The 18,525-nt window shown below is 53.0% G+C and overlaps 2 protein-coding genes across 2 annotated transcripts in view; both read right to left on the minus strand.

The window, feature by feature from the left end:
• Positions 1 to 583: 583 nt before the first annotated feature.
• DDOST (dolichyl-diphosphooligosaccharide--protein glycosyltransferase non-catalytic subunit) lies at positions 584 to 11,122 on the minus strand. The gene is made up of 11 exons (XM_047792261.1): positions 10,800 to 11,122; positions 10,456 to 10,566; positions 4,164 to 4,250; positions 3,333 to 3,436; positions 3,115 to 3,209; positions 2,762 to 2,855; positions 2,361 to 2,509; positions 1,950 to 2,097; positions 1,255 to 1,375; positions 1,071 to 1,177; positions 584 to 992 (listed from the first exon to the last, which is right to left on the minus strand). The coding sequence occupies exons 1-11, from the start codon at positions 10,951 to 10,953 to the stop codon at positions 843 to 845; spliced, it is 1,320 nt and encodes a 439-aa protein (XP_047648217.1). The 5' UTR covers positions 10,954 to 11,122; the 3' UTR covers positions 584 to 842.
• Positions 11,123 to 13,112: 1,990 nt separating this feature from the next.
• KIF17 (kinesin family member 17) overlaps positions 13,113 to 18,525 on the minus strand; it is a 54,845-nt gene continuing 49,432 nt past the window's right edge. The window contains exons 14-16 of the mRNA XM_047792752.1: positions 18,206 to 18,276; positions 15,244 to 15,364; positions 13,113 to 13,790 (exon numbers count right to left, since the gene is read on the minus strand). Coding sequence (XP_047648708.1) covers positions 13,624 to 13,790; positions 15,244 to 15,364; positions 18,206 to 18,276 — 359 coding nt within the window. The 3' untranslated portion in view covers positions 13,113 to 13,623. The remainder of the gene's footprint in view (positions 13,791 to 15,243; positions 15,365 to 18,205; positions 18,277 to 18,525) is intronic.

Genomic DNA, 18,525 nt, shown 5'->3' on the forward strand with positions numbered 1-18,525 from the left:
ATTCTTACAATGACAAAAGATCAACAAGGGGGAAGGGATTTCACATACAACTTTACACATGCTTTTAAGAAACACAACTATTGCCTAAAGCAGGTCGAACATACGTTCTTTTCAACCAAGAAGTGCTGTTACCCTAGATGTCCCCACTGGCCCTTGTTAACCTTATTTAGCCCTTGAGAAGTTTGGAAGCGCTGTCATTTCCTAGTCGAAAATACAGTCCAGTCTTAAGCAAAATTTTATTTACTTACTTTTTTTCTTGCTTCTTAGGACTGCATCCTAGCACATGGAAGTTCCCAGGCTAGGGGTCACATCGGAGCTACAGCTGCCTGCCTACTAGCCACTCAGGATCCGAGCCGTGTCTGCAACCTACACCACAGTTCACGGCAATGCCAGATCCTCAACCCACTGAGCGAATCAAACCCGCAACCTCATGGTTGGCCTAGTCGGATTAGTTTCCACTGTGCCACGACAGGAACTCCTAAGCAAAATTTTTAAAAAGCCGCCACTTACTATGAAAAAAATCCACTCACTTCCCAATGGCATCCCCACCATCGGCAGAGTACCACAGGGGCCAGATGAAATCTGAGGGTGATGTTTTTCTTTTATTTTAGAAATCAGTTGACTTTACATATGAAAAAATACCACTCAGCATTCAAGGTGGAAAAACTTAGAAATTATTCCTAACCACCCCCCGGTACTCATCTTGCGTCTCCCACTGAGGTAAGCTGTGCCATTGTCCGTGGCTTTAAAAACAAACAAAGCCCACCATAAAGGGGGGGGAGGCAAGCCTATAAAAACCCTCCCTGTGTGTTGTAAGGAGTCCTGGGGCCCAGCCCGGCCCCTCAGTCAGACTTCTCCTTCTCCTTCATGTGCAAGAAGACGACGCTGAAGATGAAGAGCCCGACCATCATGGAGAAGGCGCTGGCGTAGTAGGGGTAGGCCGAGGGGATGAAGCGCTCGTACTGCGTGTGCTGCAGGGGCCGCACGGACACCTGCGACAGGACAGCGGTGGCAGGCCCTGGCCGCGCAGGGGCCCCGGCGGGGTGCGGGCGGGCTGCAGGCCAGCTTACCTGAGTGGAGGAGTACAGGTGCGTGTAGCCCAGCCGGTTGTAGTCCACTTTGAACTGGAACACGCCGTACACGTCCGGCAACTTGAACTGGACACTGTACTTGCCGCCTGGGGAAGGGCCGAGACACGTCAGCAGGAGGGGCCTGGCTCCCCGGGGCTGTGTCTCTCGCAAGAACCGCATTTACCTTTCCTCTTCAAGAAGGTCCTCACGAAAGGATCGATGCGGACAAACTCCAGCTGAATGTCGTCGCCATCAAAGGGGACCCATCTGCCCTCTGAGAGCTGCTCAATCACGATGCTGTACTCCTGAGACGAGAGGCTGCTCAGCCGGGGGTGGCCAGGGTGCTGCCACCCTCGGCCGCCCTGGATCCCCACTCATGAGGCTGGCAGGAGCCCCCGGGAGTTCTGGAAACCTGGGCAAGCCCCAGGCACCACCCCTGGACAGTGGCGGAGGACGTCATCCAACAGGTTAACCCCGACTCGCATCTACACTCCTTTTACCAGCCTGTGGAAGTTTAGCACAAACCACATGCCACCCCCTGCATGTGCTCTTGGGCATCTCTGCTTCTGCACTCGCCGTTCTCACCTCTCCCCACGTCTCTTCCTAAGGACCCGGCCGCCGTGGGTTTTCTCTTGGGAGCTGTGCTCCCAGCAGGCTGCTCGGCAGGGCCCCTCCCACCCTGCATCCCCACCCACACCTCCAGAAGGCCGCCTCTCAGGATGCGTGTTTACGTGCCAGGCTCTGCTCCTCCACTGACTCTTAGGGTGAAGAGGACCTATTCAGCCTGTTTAGGCCCCACACACGAGTGGCACTAAGTGCTTTTGAGCAGAATCAACTTGGACGAGACCCCAGGGCCCTCCCACTCCCAGAAGCTCTTACGACTAGGTCAGTGACGGTGTAGGCGTTGGGTGGGGCTTTCTCGCCCACCCGATGGTGGGACACAGGCCCCACGCGGAGGACACCCTCCTCCTTGAACACCCAGCGGGAGAGGGCCACGGCGAGCTCATAGTTGCCTGTCTGGGGATACCTGCGGGAGGGAAATGGGGGAGGCTGCAGCAGCAGAGCCCACTTCTTTCCAAGGGCTGCTGGGGCTCCAGACCAATCTATCCACCAGGATCAACTATACGCGCGACTTTCTGCCTGGAGGCCGCACATAAAATTCAAATAATTGCAAAGCACCGGAAGATACTCAGCCTTGGACACTTCTGGCTCAAAGGCTCCTTCCTCCCCAGGAGAGAGCTGGGTCTGCACAGACTCACTGCCCAGACCACCCTCAAGCCCCCCCACTACCTCTGGGAGCCGGGCGTGGCCTTCTGCACCGCGGAGTTGAAGAAGGCATCGCTGAAGAAGTCGAGGGAGCCGCTGAAGATGACTCGGGCATTGTTCCGGGCCTGCAGCCCCGCGATGAGCAGCGTGTTCTTCCCCACCGCGTGCGGGTACTAGGAGCAACGCGTGGCCATCAACCAGGAGAGCCGGGGGCCAGGAGGACAGCAGCCAGGACCTGAACCACCCAGGTGCCCCCCCTGAAGGCAGAACGCGAGACCCCACTGCTGTGCCCTTGTCCGCGCCCACCGTTTCTCATTTCACGGCCTCAGCCAACTGTGCTCTTCTGCTTGCTTGTCATTTTCAAATAAAAAGGGCTTTGCGCCCAGGCCCAAGCTGAGGGCCTCACGGCTGCAGAGGCCCCTCACCTGCGTGATGGGTTTATCTGGGAAGAAGGAGTAAGAGGTAGAAGAGCCGGTCAGGATGTCCAGCACCAAAGGATTGTCAGGATCAGCCACCATCCTGCAGAAGGAAAAAAGGACGCCCAACTCTGACCCCAAGAACCGAGCCCGGTGCACTGGGGGTGAATCCTGCTTTCCAAGAGCCAGACACGGAGCTTTCCTCTTGGGGTCACAATGGAGTCTGACTCAATGTCACATATTAACCTCATCCATGTCCTCTCGGGGAAGAAAAGCCCCCAATCACAGGCTTGCACTGGTTTCCTGAAAAAGGAAGCGAGAGCCCTTCTTCCCCCAGCTTTCTGCCAGCCTCCCCTGCTCACCCAACACCTCGGAAGAGGATGGGATTCAGAGATGACTTCCCGACGATGGTCGGGGCCTTCAGCAGGTTCTCAGTGTCGGCCACAATGAGCGTGTGCTGCATGAGCAGAGGGAAGAGGGGGCTCAGGAAAAGGCGCCTCAAGCCAGGAAGCCCCTCCTGGCTCCTCAGCTGAGCTTAGCCCATAGGGTCTGAAACCGGGACAGTGACAGTCCTGATTACCTGGCCGAGGTCTGAGACATCATAGTTGTGATGGTCAATGACGGCCGTTTTCTCCTCGTCAAACTCGATCCCACACTCACTGCCCAGCTCGCGGAGAGGGTCACCTGCACAGACCCGTGAGATGCCTGGCTGAGCCCTTAAGGCAGGCCCTAGGCCAAGCAGTGTCGCTCATCCTGCGGCCCCAGGACTCCCTCTCTGCCAGTCATCCCCGGGGGCTGCGCAGCTCTGCCAGGCTGGGCTCAGCCCCTGCTGGACCCCTGGCAACAGCACGGTGTTCTGCCCACAGGGGTCAGAACCTGAACTGATAAAACCCTACCACAAATACACGGTGGGTTCTGCACAGAAACCTCCTTTGAAGCCAAATAACTACCTCAGGCAGTCCTGACCTGAATGAGCCTGATCTTACAAGACTTCTCTCTTCCTCCTCATCACCCCACCAAGAACCCCACCGAAAATGGTTCAAAAACCTGTCAACACGGGAAGAAATGAAATGACACTGGCCGAATGGTGTTAACTGGTGCGGCCGGACTTAAATCCATACTACTCTCCTCACACTGCTTCTATCTTTGAAAAGTTCAAATTAGGATACGAATCATCTGTCAACACCCCCGACTTCTTTTAGTAAGAGAAGAGTCACCAAAAAACAAAACAACCTTAAAAAGACCCACTTTTCATCCCATCAGCTCTGGCCATAGGGAAGCCCCACCGGCACTGGAGTCCCTCACTCACTGCTGGCTAAGGCCTCCCCAGGGAATGCCAATGCAAATGCCATCCATAAAGCTCCCTGGAGAACTGGCAGGAAACCACCAGAACTTCCCAGGTGAGACCTACCGATGTCTGAGCTGGCAGCTACCAGGACACTGCCTCCGCCGTCAATAAAGGTACTGATGGTCTCCACATTGATATTTCCTCCAAAATCTGAAAGAATCACCAGACGTGTGACCCGGAAGGTTCCCCTCACTGCTCCTCTGACATGTGTGCAGAGAAGGTGATCAGCAGACTAGCCACGATCGATCACAGCACCCTCTGAGGCCCCAAACGAGGGGCCTTTACCGTACCTGCCCTGACCCAGGGCAGTGCTCCATCTTCCCAGTGTGAAGACCCCAAAGGCTCAAATTCATAAACATTCAGAAGTACAAACCCCTACCATGTACAGCTGTCTAGTTAGTCGTGCATATTTCAAGTCACACACAAACTATTCATATAGAAATGCTGGGAATTCCCGTTGTGGCTCAGTGGAAACAAATCGGACTAGTACCCATGAGGATGAGGGTTTGATCCCTGGCATCAATCAGTGGGTCGGAATCTGGTGTTGCCATGAGCTGTGGTGTAGGTCACAGACAAGGCTCAGATCCTGAGTTGCTGTGGCTGTGGTGTAGGCCAGCAGCTACAGCTCCCAATTCGACCCCTAGTCTGGGAACTTCCATGTGCTGGGAGTATGGCGCTAAAAAGCAAAAGAAAAAGATGCCGTAGAATAACTGGATCACACTGCTGTAGAGCAGAAACTGGCACAACATTGTAAATCAATACTTTTTTTTTTTTTCTTTTTGGTCTTTTTCTAGGGCCATACCCACAGCATATGGAGGTTCCCAGGGATCTAATCAGAGCTGTAGCCGCCAGCCCACACCGCAGCCGAAGCAACGCAGGATCCGAGCTGCGTCCTCAACCTACACCACAGCTCACGGCAACACCGGATCCTTAACCCACTGAGCGAGGCCAGGGATCAAACCCGCAACCTCATGATTCCTAGTCAGATTCGCTAACCACTGCACCATGACAGGAACTCTGAAAATCAACAATACTTTAATAAAAAAAGAAATGCTGTATTTTCCCACTCATATTTCATGAAACAATTTCATTCAAACGTTATCACTTGCACCTTTCACATCAGTATCTTTCTCTTCATTTGAGCCACTTCTGGGGTCACCTAACAGTTTGCCAGGGCCCCTCAATTTCACTTCCATCTCAGCTGTCTGAGAAGGAGCACTTTTGTGTGTGTGCATTTTTTTAGTTTATTTCTTACTAAATCACAATGATTTACCACGTTGTGAGGAAGCACACTTGTGACCCTGAGGATGGTGCTGTCACTTGACACTAGTAGTGACAGAAGAGATTTTCCCTGTTAACCCCACAGCTTCGTGTGCACGACAGCCGTAACAGACCCGCTTCATGGACTGTCTGAAAGTGATCACCGAAGGGGCGCCTTCATTTCCCAAATCTGTCATTGCGAGACCTCACCCTTTTCTGGTCAGTCAGCTGGCTCGAGTGATGGCCACAAGCACCCAGATTTGGCACTGAGTGGGGCTGTGCCAGGTTCAAGAGTCCTCCCCAAAATGTGCCCTGACATTCAGCAAAATGGAGAGAATGCTCGGTAATTCACTTATTTATGAAATGAAAATCACTTCCTGTGTGCAGAGAAGAAAAAGTGGGTGGGGGGCTGTAATATATGTACGCTGGTCGGGGCGGACCTTGGACAAGTGCATTTGAGAAGGCGCCAGAGTGAGCCAGGCAGGTGGGGGCAATGAGAACGACAGGCGGCGGGCACATCACCGGCCGGGAGCCCAAGGTGGCTCAGCTGGAGCGAGTGAAGGGGTGAGGCCAGGAGGTGGGTTCACACAGGCTCCGTAGGCCCCATGACCACAGTGGCCAATGGGGAGCAGCCTGGGAGGGTTTTGAGCAGGATACATATTTTTTTTTAGGGCCACACCTGTGGCATTTAGAAGTTCCCAGGCTAGGGGTCGAATCAGAGCTGTAGCCGCCGGCCTTCACCACAGCCACAGCAATGCCAGATCTGAGCTGCGTCTGCGACCCACACCTCAGCTCACTGAGTGGGGCCAAGGATGAAACCCGCATCCTCAGGGATACTAGTCTACTAGTCAGGTTTGTTTCCGCTGAGCCACGATGGGAACTCCCAGGAGATATATCGTTAAAGGACTGTACTGGAAGCTAGTGAGGCAGCTAGGTGGGGAATCGGGTACAGGGGAAGAGGGCTGGGGCAGAGCAATGGGCTACGAGGCCACTTCCATCACCCGGAAAGTGAAGAGTGGGGACTGGACCATGGACCATGGGAACCACAGCAGTGGCAGCAGCAGGGAGGTGGGGTGTAGGGAGGTGAGGGGCAGGGGAGGAGGGGAGGTGAGGAGGGCCTACACGCACCCTCTGAAGCCCATGCCAGCCAGATATGGGTGTGAAAGAGAGAGAGGCTGAGGACGGCCCCAAAATTTCTGGCCCCAGTGACTAGAAAGACGGAAATGCCATTTGCTGGGACTGTCTGTCCATTACAGCCACTGGGCAGTTAGCAGAGTCCACAGTGTGACTTTGTAAAGATACGAATATAAGAAGAGCCCTCTTTTTTTTTTTTTTTTTGGCTTTTTGCTTTTTCTAGGGCCGCTCCTGTGGCATATGGAGGTTCCCAGGCTAGGGGTCAAATCGGAGCTGTAGCCGCCGTCCTACGCCAGAGCCACAGCAACACAGGATCCGAGCCACATCTGGGACCTACACCACAGCTCACGGCAACACCGGATCCTTAACCCACTGAGCAAGACCAGGGATCGAACCCGCAACCTCAGGGTTCCTAGTCGGATTCGTCAACCACTGCGCCACGACAGGAACTCCAATAGCCCTCTTTTCTGAAGAGAAAAAAATAAAAGCACCTTCCCATCTCTTTGGGTGTAAACAGAACATCCTGTGTGGGGACAGCCTCTCACAGCACACTAAGCCATCCAGCCCACTCCGTAGTACAGAGAGACCGGGCAGGTTCTTAGATGACGCAAAGACAGCTTCTCAGCACAGACAGCAGTTCCCACCCCGGGTGATTTGCCACTCAGGGTGGTGTCTCAAGACATTTCTGGTCACAGAGCAGAGGTGACTACTGGTATCTTGTGGGTAGAGGCTCAGGAAGCTACTCTGCCCAGGACAGCCTCGCAGTACAGAACTAACCAGCCCAAAATGTCAAAAGTGTTGCTGGTGAAACTCTTGGATGGCAACACAGGCTATGAAGCTGAGCTACCCGGCTTAAATCCAGGCAGTCCCTCCCCCTTTCTGAGCCCGTTTCCCCATCTATTAAATAAGCACCCAGCTTTTCCCAGGTGCAGAGGGTGGGCTAAGGGTCCTCCTCCTATAGCCACTACTGCATGTGATGTGGGAGCTTCCAGATCCCAGAAAAGGCAAGGAACCCACCCATCCATGGAAGCCTGGTGGGCGTCCTCACACCCGAGGGCTACGGTGGTCCAAGTACCACAGAAGGGCCCTCAGGGCGGGGGCCAAACCCCTACCGTGAAGCCCCCACTCAGCACATACTGGCCTTCTCCCTGGGGTGCCCAAGAGGGTTTGCTGCTAAAGTGTTCCCTACATCACTAAGGGCAAAGGTGACAGCAGTGATGTGGGGCTTCAAATAATGATGAATCTCAGAGACATGTCATTCCCTCTGCAATTATTCTTCCAGCTTTCTCCAGCAAAGAGAACGGTCACAGTGTGACACAGGTCTTAACGCCTCACCTCCTCTTTTAAGAGGACATCTCAAGGGAGTTCCCTTTGTGGCTCGGCAATTAATGACCCTAACTAGGATCATGAGGATGCAGGTTCGATCCCTGGGCTTGCTCAGTGGGTTGGGGATCTAGCATTGCTATGAGCTGTGGTGTAGGTCGCAGATGCGGCTTGGATCCTTGGATCCTCATGGCTGTGGCTGTGGCATAGGCCAGCAGCTGCAGCTCCAAGCCAATTCGACCCCTAGCCTGGGAATTTCTATATGCCGAGGGTGTGGCCCCAAAAAGCAAACAAAAAAAGACATCTCAGGCCCGAAGCCTTCTGCAGGCAGCACTGCATTCATTCTATTTACTGTTATCTGCTACTGAAAGCAAGCGATGGTGCTGGCATTCCATTTTCGGTGGTGATAATGGGTCCATTACTGGTTTCCTTTTAACTTTATTGTCATTTTTTTTTAAGTGGGTCAATTTGAAGAAAAATATTATTAGCACAAAAGATACAGAATAAGGTAAAAATCATGAAGGAGGTACAAAAATGAGGAAGACGTGTGAATTGTTTCAGGCTCTACCATTTCTCCCACCAACAACAGTCCACCTCGGCCTCCGCTGCTCAGTGACAGTCCTGGACTGCCTCCAGAGCACAGCTTGGACAGTCAGTCCCTCTACTCCATCCTGGACATCCCCACACATGGTTTGGGAACTCATTTCAAGTCTTTATTTTTATTTCCTCAAAGTCAGACTGAAAGATTCCTGGAGTGCAGGCTCTGTTCAGTACTGATTTCAGAATGCCAACACGGCAGCAACCTGGCAAATGCCAATCAACCTGCTAAAGTCTCCATTTGCCTGCCTAGTGACTTGAAGATTTTAACCGATACAATATAAGGTCACATCCACCCAATGGCACTGGCCTCCAAAAAGCCCGTTCCAAAGACAGGGGACTTGGGGTTCCCTAATGGGAACCAAGGGAAAAACACATCAGGGATTTGGCGGGGCCCAATGTCCCACAAATTACAGAGAATAAAATAGATACACAATGAAGAGAAAAACTTCCTAAGCTTCATTAATTGAAGGAAGTGATAACAGTCCTTACCCCACGCATGGACAATGTGTGTACTCTGAGAAAAAGATAAAATCAAAACCACTAAAGAAGAGGGAGTTCCTGTTGTGGCTCAGCAGTTAGCAAACCCATCTAGCATCCAAGAGGACAAGGGTTTGATCCCTGGCCTCGTTCAGTGGGTTAAAGATCCGGAGTTGCCGTGAGCTCTGATGTAGGCTGCAGACTCGGCACAAATCGTGCGTTGCTGTGGCATAGGCCAGCGGCTACAGCTCCGGTTGGACCCCTGGCCTGGGAACCTCCATATGCCGCAGATGCAGTGCTAGAGAGACAAAAAAAAAAGACAAAAAAAAAAACCACTAAAGAGAACAACTAGAATGCTCACCAAAAAAGCACAACAAGGAGTTCCCATCATGGCTCAGTGGTTAACAAATCCAAATAGGAAACATGAGGTTGCGGGTTCCATCCCTGGCCTTGCTCAGTGGGTTAAGAATCTGGCATTGTTGTGAGCTGTGGTGTAGGTTTCAGACGTGGCTCGGATCCTGCGTTGCTGTGGCTCTGGCGTAGGCCGGTGGCTACAGCTCCGATTAGACCCCTAGCCTGGGAACCTCCATAACCTCCATATGCCACGGGAGTGGCCCTAGAAAATAGGCAAAAAGACGAGGAAAAAAAAAAAAAAGCACAGCAAAAGAGGAACAGACCAAGGAACTGGGGATATTTAGTCTGAAGAAGAAACAAGAGAATAAGCCATGATTAGGCAAAGGCTATGGCTATAAACAAAATAAGCATTAGACCTATTCTCTAAGGCCCTGGGGAGTATAAGAAACCCTTTCCCTCCCCTCTCACCCACCCAAATAAACACAGTGAGGCGGGATAGGGGGGTTCTCTTGTGGCGCAGCATGTTAAGGATCCCATATTGCCACTGCACTATGGTGCAGGTTCAATCTGCGATCCCTGGCCTGGGCACTTCCACATACCACAGGAGCAGCCAAAAACAAACAAACAAACAAACAAAAACAGCGGGAAGTGGGAGAAAAACTTCAGCTTAATATAAGAACTTCTTAACAGAGTATCCAGTGGTGGAGCAAGCTGCCTCATAAGAGAGTGAGCTCTCTCACAGGAATGTCAATGGAAAAATCTGGTGAAGATGTTCATTCCACTCAACAACTAGCCCAGCCCTCAAATAGGAGGTTGCACTCGATAATCACTAAAGGTTCTTTCAGCCTAAGATCCCATCTGAATTCTTAGAATCAAGTTACCACCAACTTATCTCTTTACAGCAAATCCCATTTAGAACATGCCCTTTCCTCTTTCCACAAAGGCAGAGTCTTTAACAGAGAAAACTCCCTTCTCAGAGTAGCAGAGCAGGGAGTTCTACGATCTGCAACAACACGTGATTCCACAATCCTCAGCTGTATCTTTCGAGAAAGAGATGTCCTCTCCTAAGCCCAGGTTACAAGTTAACACTTTCTCCTCTCTGGTAGCAGCAGCGCCTAGGTCTGGTTACCCATCCCATCCCAGAAGATGCCCAAGGTCCAGTCCTGGGCCTCGAACCCCAGTTCTGAGAACGACTCGCAGCCCTTACCTTCTACCGAAGGTGAGAAGACGATGAGATTGTCATAGAGGAACTCTCCGTACTTAATGAGGGACAGGCTGGGGTCATCTGCGGTCTTGAATGTGAGCACGAAGCCCCGATCTGCAAAAGAAAACAGACAGCTGAGGCAGACGGGTCGCAAAGGTAAACCACTGCCGCAAAAAACATGAGCGTGCTCCCCTACACCCTCCCTCCCGCCCCACTAGCGGCAGGTCAGACTCGGGCGGCCAGCTCGTGGAAAACCAGGGGGAAGGAGGGTGGCCAGCGTCCTCGGGCTTGGGTACCTTTCCATCCCCAGACTTTTCACCTGCCACCGCCTCGGGCCCCAGTCTCACCCTTTAGGCTCCGGAAGAAAAGTGAATGCGTCTCCCGCAGGTTGAGGTTGTCCAGAAGCACTAAGGTACGGGGACCGCTGGCGCCGACCAGGCCAAGCAAGGGAAGCAGCAGCCACAAGAGCGACCAAGCACGGGCCGCGGGGCCGAGCTCCATCTTCCTACTTCTGCCAAAGAACCCAAGCACCTGGACACCGGAAATGCCCCTTCCACGGTCGCCCAATCGCAGCTCTTGGTAGTGAAGTGCCCCTGGAAGTGATCCTTGTACGCCGGGGCTGGGCCTATGGAGCTGCTGCTCGGACAGTGAGTGGATGGGTGCAAGGCCGGAAGTGCCCAGTAGGAGGTGGGTTCTCCGAGTGCTATTGGCGGAAGGGGCGCGCGGGTCCGCCCCCCCGAAAAGAAAAGGCTCAATCCTAGAGAGACAGCTCTGCTGCCGCGGCCAATCAACAGAGTCGAGAGCCCTTTGGCTCCGCCCACCCTGGCCTCCTTCGGGAGCCCAGAGCCCTCTTCCCGCCGAGCTTGGGCCGGATCCGGCCTCTTCATCCTATTGGCCCAGGTCTGGGCCCAAGCGTTCTGGAGCGGTGGCTGGCCCACCGCGAGCCACCTCCTCGGTCTTCACTGGCCCAGGACTAGGAGCCATGCCCCACCTCCACTATCTCCAGGAAGGTAGTGGCTGGAGAAAGTTCAGGCACTGGGGAATGGGGGAACTTTGTCCCGCTGCTCACCAGGCCTTGGCACTAGCCTGTCCTACCCAGCCCGGTGGCCTACGCTGGAGGCAGTCTGGCAGATTGCTCTAGCTCAGTTCATCTCCAAGCCCCTTGTCTCACTAGCCCTGTTATCTGGACATTTCACTTTGTCTCCAGGCCACGGTCCTAGGCCGGCAATAGAAATGGCGAGGCCCACCTCTGGGACAGCCTAGGCTCTTGGGAGGACTGGGGCGAGTTTTGAAGCGCTTAATGTAGAGTCAGGCTGAGCCTCTACTCAGCACTGCTGGCTCCCACCCCTTCTAAACTGACACAGGGGCCTCCAGCTCACTGCCTCAGTACCACCATGGGTCTAAATAAAAGTTTACCACAAGTATCTCCAAGACTTCAACTATTCTCCGTGTTCCAACCACGATCCTGGGGCAGATGACGAAGGTAACTGTGGAGAAAGAAGGCAGCCATCCTTTTCTGACCTTTTACACTGGTCCACCAAGCCAAGAACATCAAAACCTCCCTCTGTGCGTCTCCTTAATGGATTCTACCTCTATCCCCACTGGCTGCCCCTAACTCCTGCCCTGCAGTCCAGCCCTCCTGCCCTTCTGCACACGATGCCACATCAATCTACCTCTAGCTCAGAGCCGGCTGAACAGTTTCCACTTAAACTCATCTTGGCAGCCTTACCCTCTCTGTCCCTGCTCAGGGCCTTCCATGGAACAGGTCTCCTCCTTTCATATACCCTGAGCTTCCCCACCTCCTGCCCTTTGTAATGCAGCCTCCCAGGAACCCTCTCCCCACATTCCCGCCTTAAGCCCGGGATCTTCTTAGATTTTACAGTAGCCCCATGCTGCTCCCTTCACAAGGGCACACTGTTCCCTATAAAGAACTGATCTTGGGACCTCTCACTCCAAAGTATGCACTGGCCTGCCTCCCCTTAGACTGATCTCCGAAGTTACCTAGCACCCTCCATCCCAGTTTCTCCAGGGCCTGAGCTCCTTGGCCCAGGCATGTGGCTTGTGGCAGGAACCACAGTAATTAATACAAAATACTGCGGGGAGGACAGAGGACGACTAACACAGAGCACCTGCTACGTACCGGGAACTTTATCTCATTTAACTGTCACAGTAACCCTATGAGGTCAGTATTATCCCCATTTCACAGACAAGGCTCAGAGTGAAATGAGCCTTAGGACAGCTCCAAAGGCCAGGCCTTTCCCCTCAGACTGTGGGTCCCTCCCACAGGGCAGGCCTGGGGTACAAGGGGCAAGGGGCTAGGTATGTGGCTTGGATTCATTTCTGGCCATGTTAGCACACAGTTCCAGCACAGTCCCTGGGGGCTATCAAGACCTGAGTCTCTGGGGGTCAGCAAAGTATGGCTTCTAGTCTCCAAAACAGGGTCTCTGCTTTCCTGGGTCACAGATCCTTTAAGAATCTAATGACAGCTCAGATGCTCTCCCCAGAAAAAAATACACCTGTACTCACAATTACAGGGAGTTGCAGAGACCCTGGGGCCTGCAGGTAATTAAGAACCCCTGCTCCAGAGAGCTTCTCCGTGAAGGGCAGGAAGTGGCTGCGAGGGGCCCCAGGGATGCTGTCAGAGGATCAGAGAAGGGGAGTCCACGGGTAAAAGGCAGTTTATTGGGGCAGCTCAATGTGAAGTGACCTTCTCTGGGCAGACCAGCTGGGAGCGGGCAGTACAGAACAGCTGCTCCAGGACTCATCCTGTGCCCATTCCACCAGGCTTCCCCGCCATGTGGGGCCTAGTGGACTGAGGCACCGATTTCAAAAGCCAAGATGTCGAGCTCGTTCCAGATGGAAGTGGCTGCCCGCTCTGTTGGGCTGCTGGTGAAGGCCTTAAGGCAGGTGCTGAGGTTTCTGCGCCCATCGATGCCCAGAACAACACTGGTGGGCAGCTGGAAACACTGACAAGGCGTGGAGAGCCAGAGCCCCGGGCAGAGAAGGTGCTTTTGGTAGCGGTGAAAGGAATGTGTCTTCCCAGGGCAAAGGCCCCCTCAGGTGCCCGGGTCACGGCCAGGGGCAGGTGGGAGGAGGCCTGGTGGGGGCTGCCCTGGGAGGGCCTGGCAGTCACATGGAAGCCCACAGGCAGGGCAGCCTCAGGCAGTGTGTTCACAGGAGCTCATTGCCGAAGCTGCTTTTGCTTTTCTTACGCTTGGCCTTGGTGAAGGGGATATCGAGGGACTCAAGGCGGAAGGGCCGAGGCTGGGGCATTTCTGGGGCCTGGGTGGGCAGGATGGCATAGCTGTTGCCGAGACCTGGCGGCGAGCTGTGATGCGCTGTGGAGAAGATGGACAGAAGCACTGTAAGCCGGGAGTGCTGGGGATGGAGAGGAAAGACTGGGGGGGGGGTGCAGAGGTGGCCCACCCCCTACCCTGCCAAAGGCCGGGACCCCAAGCTCTGAAAAATCTGCTCTGGTTGAATCCTCGGACCCAGCACTGCATCTGCACCCAAAGGGTCTGGGCTGGGAGTGCAGGGTTTTCATGCTTCAGGCCGAGGCAGCCAGGGATATCGAGACAGAGGAGCCTGGGTTCAAAGCCCAGCTCTACCACTTCCTGGAAGTATAAGCTTGGGGAGCTGCTTCTCTTCACTGAGCCTCAGTTTCCTCATCAGCAACATGGGTGCAATGCCAAGTTTGTTTCTTTCCTGTACAGTTTTTCCCACCTTTTTGTTTGTTGTGTTTTTTAGGGCTGCACCTGTGGCATGTGGAAGTTCCCAGGCTAGAGGTCAAATAGGAGTTACAGCTGCTGGCCTATGCCACAGCCACAGCCATGTGTGAGGCAAGCCACGTCTGCAACCTACACCACAGCTCATGGCAACACGGATCTTTAACCCAAGGAGTGAGGAGAGGGATCAAATTCGCATCCTTATGGATCCCAGTCGGGTTTGTTAAGCGCTGAGCCATGAAGGGAACTCCCTTCCCACCTTATTTCTAAACTCTAGAAACTCTAAACTCTAAACTCTAAGTTGGGTATCTTAAATAACCCAACTATAAAACTAAATTTGCTTTTTATTGGTATCTTATTGGAAGCTCTGTGGTCTTTTAGTTTCACTTTTCTGCACCCGCAGCATATGGAAGTTCCCAGGCCAGGGATTGAATCCGAGCCTCAGCTGTGACCTAGGCTGCAGCCGTGGCAACACCAGATCCTTTAACCCACTGCTCCCCACTGAGGATCAAACCTGTGCCTCCTCATGGACCCAAGCCACCGCAGATTCTTAACCCACTGCACCACAGTAGGAACTCCTTATTTTAGTTTTAAAAGCAGAAGACCAAAGTGATTTTCAAGTCTTGCTTGTCAAAGTGTTTTGCTTCTGTGGCCCTGTTTGCCCCACCCCCACCCCAGCTCAATGGGAAAGTGACAATCCTGGCATCCGAGGAAGCGGGTGAGTAAATGGGCCAGTCCTGGGCAACCCCATGCCAGGCCAAGCCCTGTGCTGTCAGGGGAGACACAGAAGCTGCTCAGCGCCTCTCCCCCAGGGGATGGGGTAGAGGAAAAGGGAGGCTGATGTCCCAGGCCCTGGGCTGGGCCGTTTCCCCACCTCGTCCCACCTGGTCCTGAGAAGGTGAGTCCCCCCACTAGTTGTAGCTGAGGAAACTGAGGCTCAGAGTGGAAAAGGGGTTTCTGACCTTGGCCTGTGTGATTCCAAATCTATCCCAGTTGGCAGAGGGCTGGGAAGGGGCTCGGGGGTGGGGGGTGGGGCTGGAGGACAGGACATGGGTGGGGGGCTCACTGAGGCTCTTCATGGGATCCGTGCTGAGGATCTGGCTGGCCCGCTTGGACCTGAAGTAGTTACTGGCAATATTTTCACTGTCACTCCGACTGAGCATCAGCCTGTAGCGGTCTTCTTCCTGCTGAGATTCCAAATCCTCACAGGTCAAGACCCCTTGTTTGTGCAATTCTCAGCTGGGCCTCACTGCCCACGCTAGCGTGCCTGCTTCAGACCCCAGACTCCTGCCATGGGATCCAGGCCACGCAGGGCAGGAGAGTGAGAGTCTCCAGCCAAGCCTACACACACCACTCCCAAACCCCACCCTCACCTTCCTTAGGATGGGAAAGGCCTTGTTCCTCCTGCAAAGCTCAGAACAAGGTATCCTGCCAGGTCCCTCAAGGACTGGGGTGATGCTACACACCCCAAACCTATCACGATGTGTTCAAGGAACAGGTAATACAGTACTCAGCTCACAAACACATTTATGATCATTAGAACATTTTTACACCAACAACTGTTACTTTTCACTGCTGTAGTGGACTTGTTCCTTCAGCCTGAATCTCCTCCTTCACGGAATTACCCTTCTCCCACTTGACATGGTCCTGGTGGGGTGATCATTCATGGTACCGTGATAGTACCACTCCCACCGGCCCATCCCCTTGCTGGACATGAGACCCAGACTGGGCCAATCACAGAATTATATCTTCTGGACATAGTCATTGGTCCAAGAGTTGGCCCATGACCTAGGCAGAGCCAATCAGAATCTAGCCACAGGAGTTCCCGTCATGGCTCAGTGGTTAACGAATCCGACTAGGAACCATGAAGTTGCGGGTTCGATCCCTGGCCTTGCTCAGTGGGTTAAGGATCTGGTGTTGCCATGAGCTGTGGTGAAGGGTGCAGACACGGCTTGGATCTGGTGTTGCTGTGACTCTGGCGTAGGCTGGCAGCGGTAGCTCTGATTGGACTCCTAGCCTGGGAACCTCCATATGCCGCAGGAGCGGCCCTAGAAAAGGCAAAAAGACCAAAAAAAAAAAAAAAGAATCTTGCCACAAGCATAGGTTAAAAGATGCTCTAAGAGACCAGGCCTCTCTTGCCACTGAATCACCAATTGCTAGCAGCAATCTTTCCTGCCCCATGGAAGAAGCCTGCATGAGTCCAAAGCTAGGATTCCAAGTGAAGCAGAGCTAAGACATAAAGAAACACACAGAACCAGGGCTGTTTGAACCCCTAGATCCAGCCATGCCTGAAACTGGTACATTTAACATGAACCAATATATTCTCTACTTTGCTTATAATTGCTTTGGTTAGGTATCCGTCACTTGAAATTAAAAGCATTCTAGGAGTTCCCATGTGGCTCAGTGGCAACAAACCCGAGTAGTGTCCATGAGGATGGGGGTTTGATCCCTGGCCTCACTCAATGGGTTAAGCATCCTAGGTTATTGTGGCTGTGACATGGGCCAGCTGCAGCTCTGATTCGAACCCCCTATCCTGGGAATGTCCATATGCAGCAGGTGTGGCCCTAAAAAGCAAAAAAAAAAAAAAAAAAGGCATTCTAATATAACCCATTTGTAGTCCTAGGTTAAGAATTTTTTTTTCTTTGAAACAATTTTCCTTTTTTTTTTTTTTGTACAAAGTTAAGCAATCAAAAGCAGCCAATAAGGAGTTCCCATTATGGTGCAGCAGAAATGAATCCAACTAGTATCCATGAGGCTGCAGGTTCGACCCCTGGCCTTGCTCAGCGGGTTGGGGATCCAGTGTTGACGTGAGCTATGGTTAGTTTAAAGATGTGGCTCAGATCCCATGTTGCTGTGGCTGTGGCATATGCCGGCAGCTGTAGCTCCGATGTGACCCCTAGCCTGGGATCCTCCACGTGCCATAGATGCAGCCCAAAAAGGACCAAAAAAAAAAAAAAAAAGGGCAGCCAATCAGAGCTTTACACCAGCCTGAGTTGCTCAAGCAGAGAATGCTTGACTGTAATTAATCAACCTATGAGTGACCTCATCATGACTGCAAAAGTATGTTCTGTGTAGGTTTTTGGAAATACCTACAATGGTTTGAGGCAGGGATCAGCAAATGACAGCCTGTTCTTGTGAAGTTTTGCTGGAACACAGACGTGCACATTCATTTACACGGTGTGTGTGGCTGGTTTTGTGCTTTGATGGCGGACTTGAGGAACTGTGTCAGAGACCATGTGGCCCCGAAACCTAAAATACTTACTGTGTGGTCCTTTAGAGAAAATTTGCTGACCTCTGGTTTAAGGATATATTTCCTATTTCTCTCATAATACAAGATAAGGAAGATGTGAAAATAAAGTGACTTTAGAGTCCCAGTGACTGTTTATGGACTTGAGGACTCTTTTGGTCCAAGGGTGGCAGCTGGGGCCCAGGGGACAAGAACGAACCGCTTGGCCTCTGGGACTAAAGCTGAAGCTTCTGTCCTTCACCAGCAGGGTGTGCTGTCTTAAGCCCCTACTTTCCCTCTTGTCTTTTTTTTTTCTTTTGTCTTTTTTTTGCCATTTCTTGGGCTGCTCCCATGGCATATGGAGGTTCCCAGGCTAGGGGTCGAATAGGAGCTGTAGCCACCGGCCTACACCAGAGCCACAGCAACGCAGGATCCAAGCCATGTCTGCGACCCACACCACAGCTCACAACAATGCCAGATCCTTAACCCACTGAGCAAGGCCAGGGATCGAACCCGCAACCTCATGGTTCCTAGTCGGATTCGCTAACCACTGAGCCAAGACGGGAACCCCTCCCTCTTGTCTTTGTGACCACAATTACCTTTGAATGAGGGCCAGACGGGGTGGAGAGTCTAGGTGCAAAGAGAGCTAACACAAAAAGAGTCCAGGCTGAGCCCCTGCTTTACTCCTTAAGGGGATGGAAGTAGAGCCCACTTCCTATGGCATCACTGACCCACTGCGCCTTGGGGGTAAGCCACCCAGCGCCAGCTTCCCTCTCCCCACTCTCTCTCCCAGAGCCCTTACCGTGCCTGGTTCGCCATTGTCCACTGCGGAGGTTTTGCGGGCTGGTCTGTTCTGTGGCCCTGTTGAAACTGCTATGAGAAAACACAAGCTGAGGTCATGCTGCCTGGAACAAGGGCCAGAGGGACAGGGGGTGGCTGTGGTGTTCTCCCTAGAGCCAGTGCTCAGGCTTGGAGCTGGGGGAGGACACCCTGCAGCTCAAGCAAGGGGATGGCTTTGGGAAACAGACAACAAGAGGGCTCAGACCAAAAAAGCCATTCCCCTGCCTCCAGGCAAGACAGCAAGTGGGGCAGGGAGAAAGGCTGCTGCTGCCTGCAGTCTGC

The sequence above is a fragment of the Phacochoerus africanus genome, chromosome 8, assembly GCF_016906955.1.
Source record: "Phacochoerus africanus isolate WHEZ1 chromosome 8, ROS_Pafr_v1, whole genome shotgun sequence".
Classification (NCBI taxonomy): Eukaryota; Metazoa; Chordata; class Mammalia; order Artiodactyla; family Suidae; genus Phacochoerus; species Phacochoerus africanus.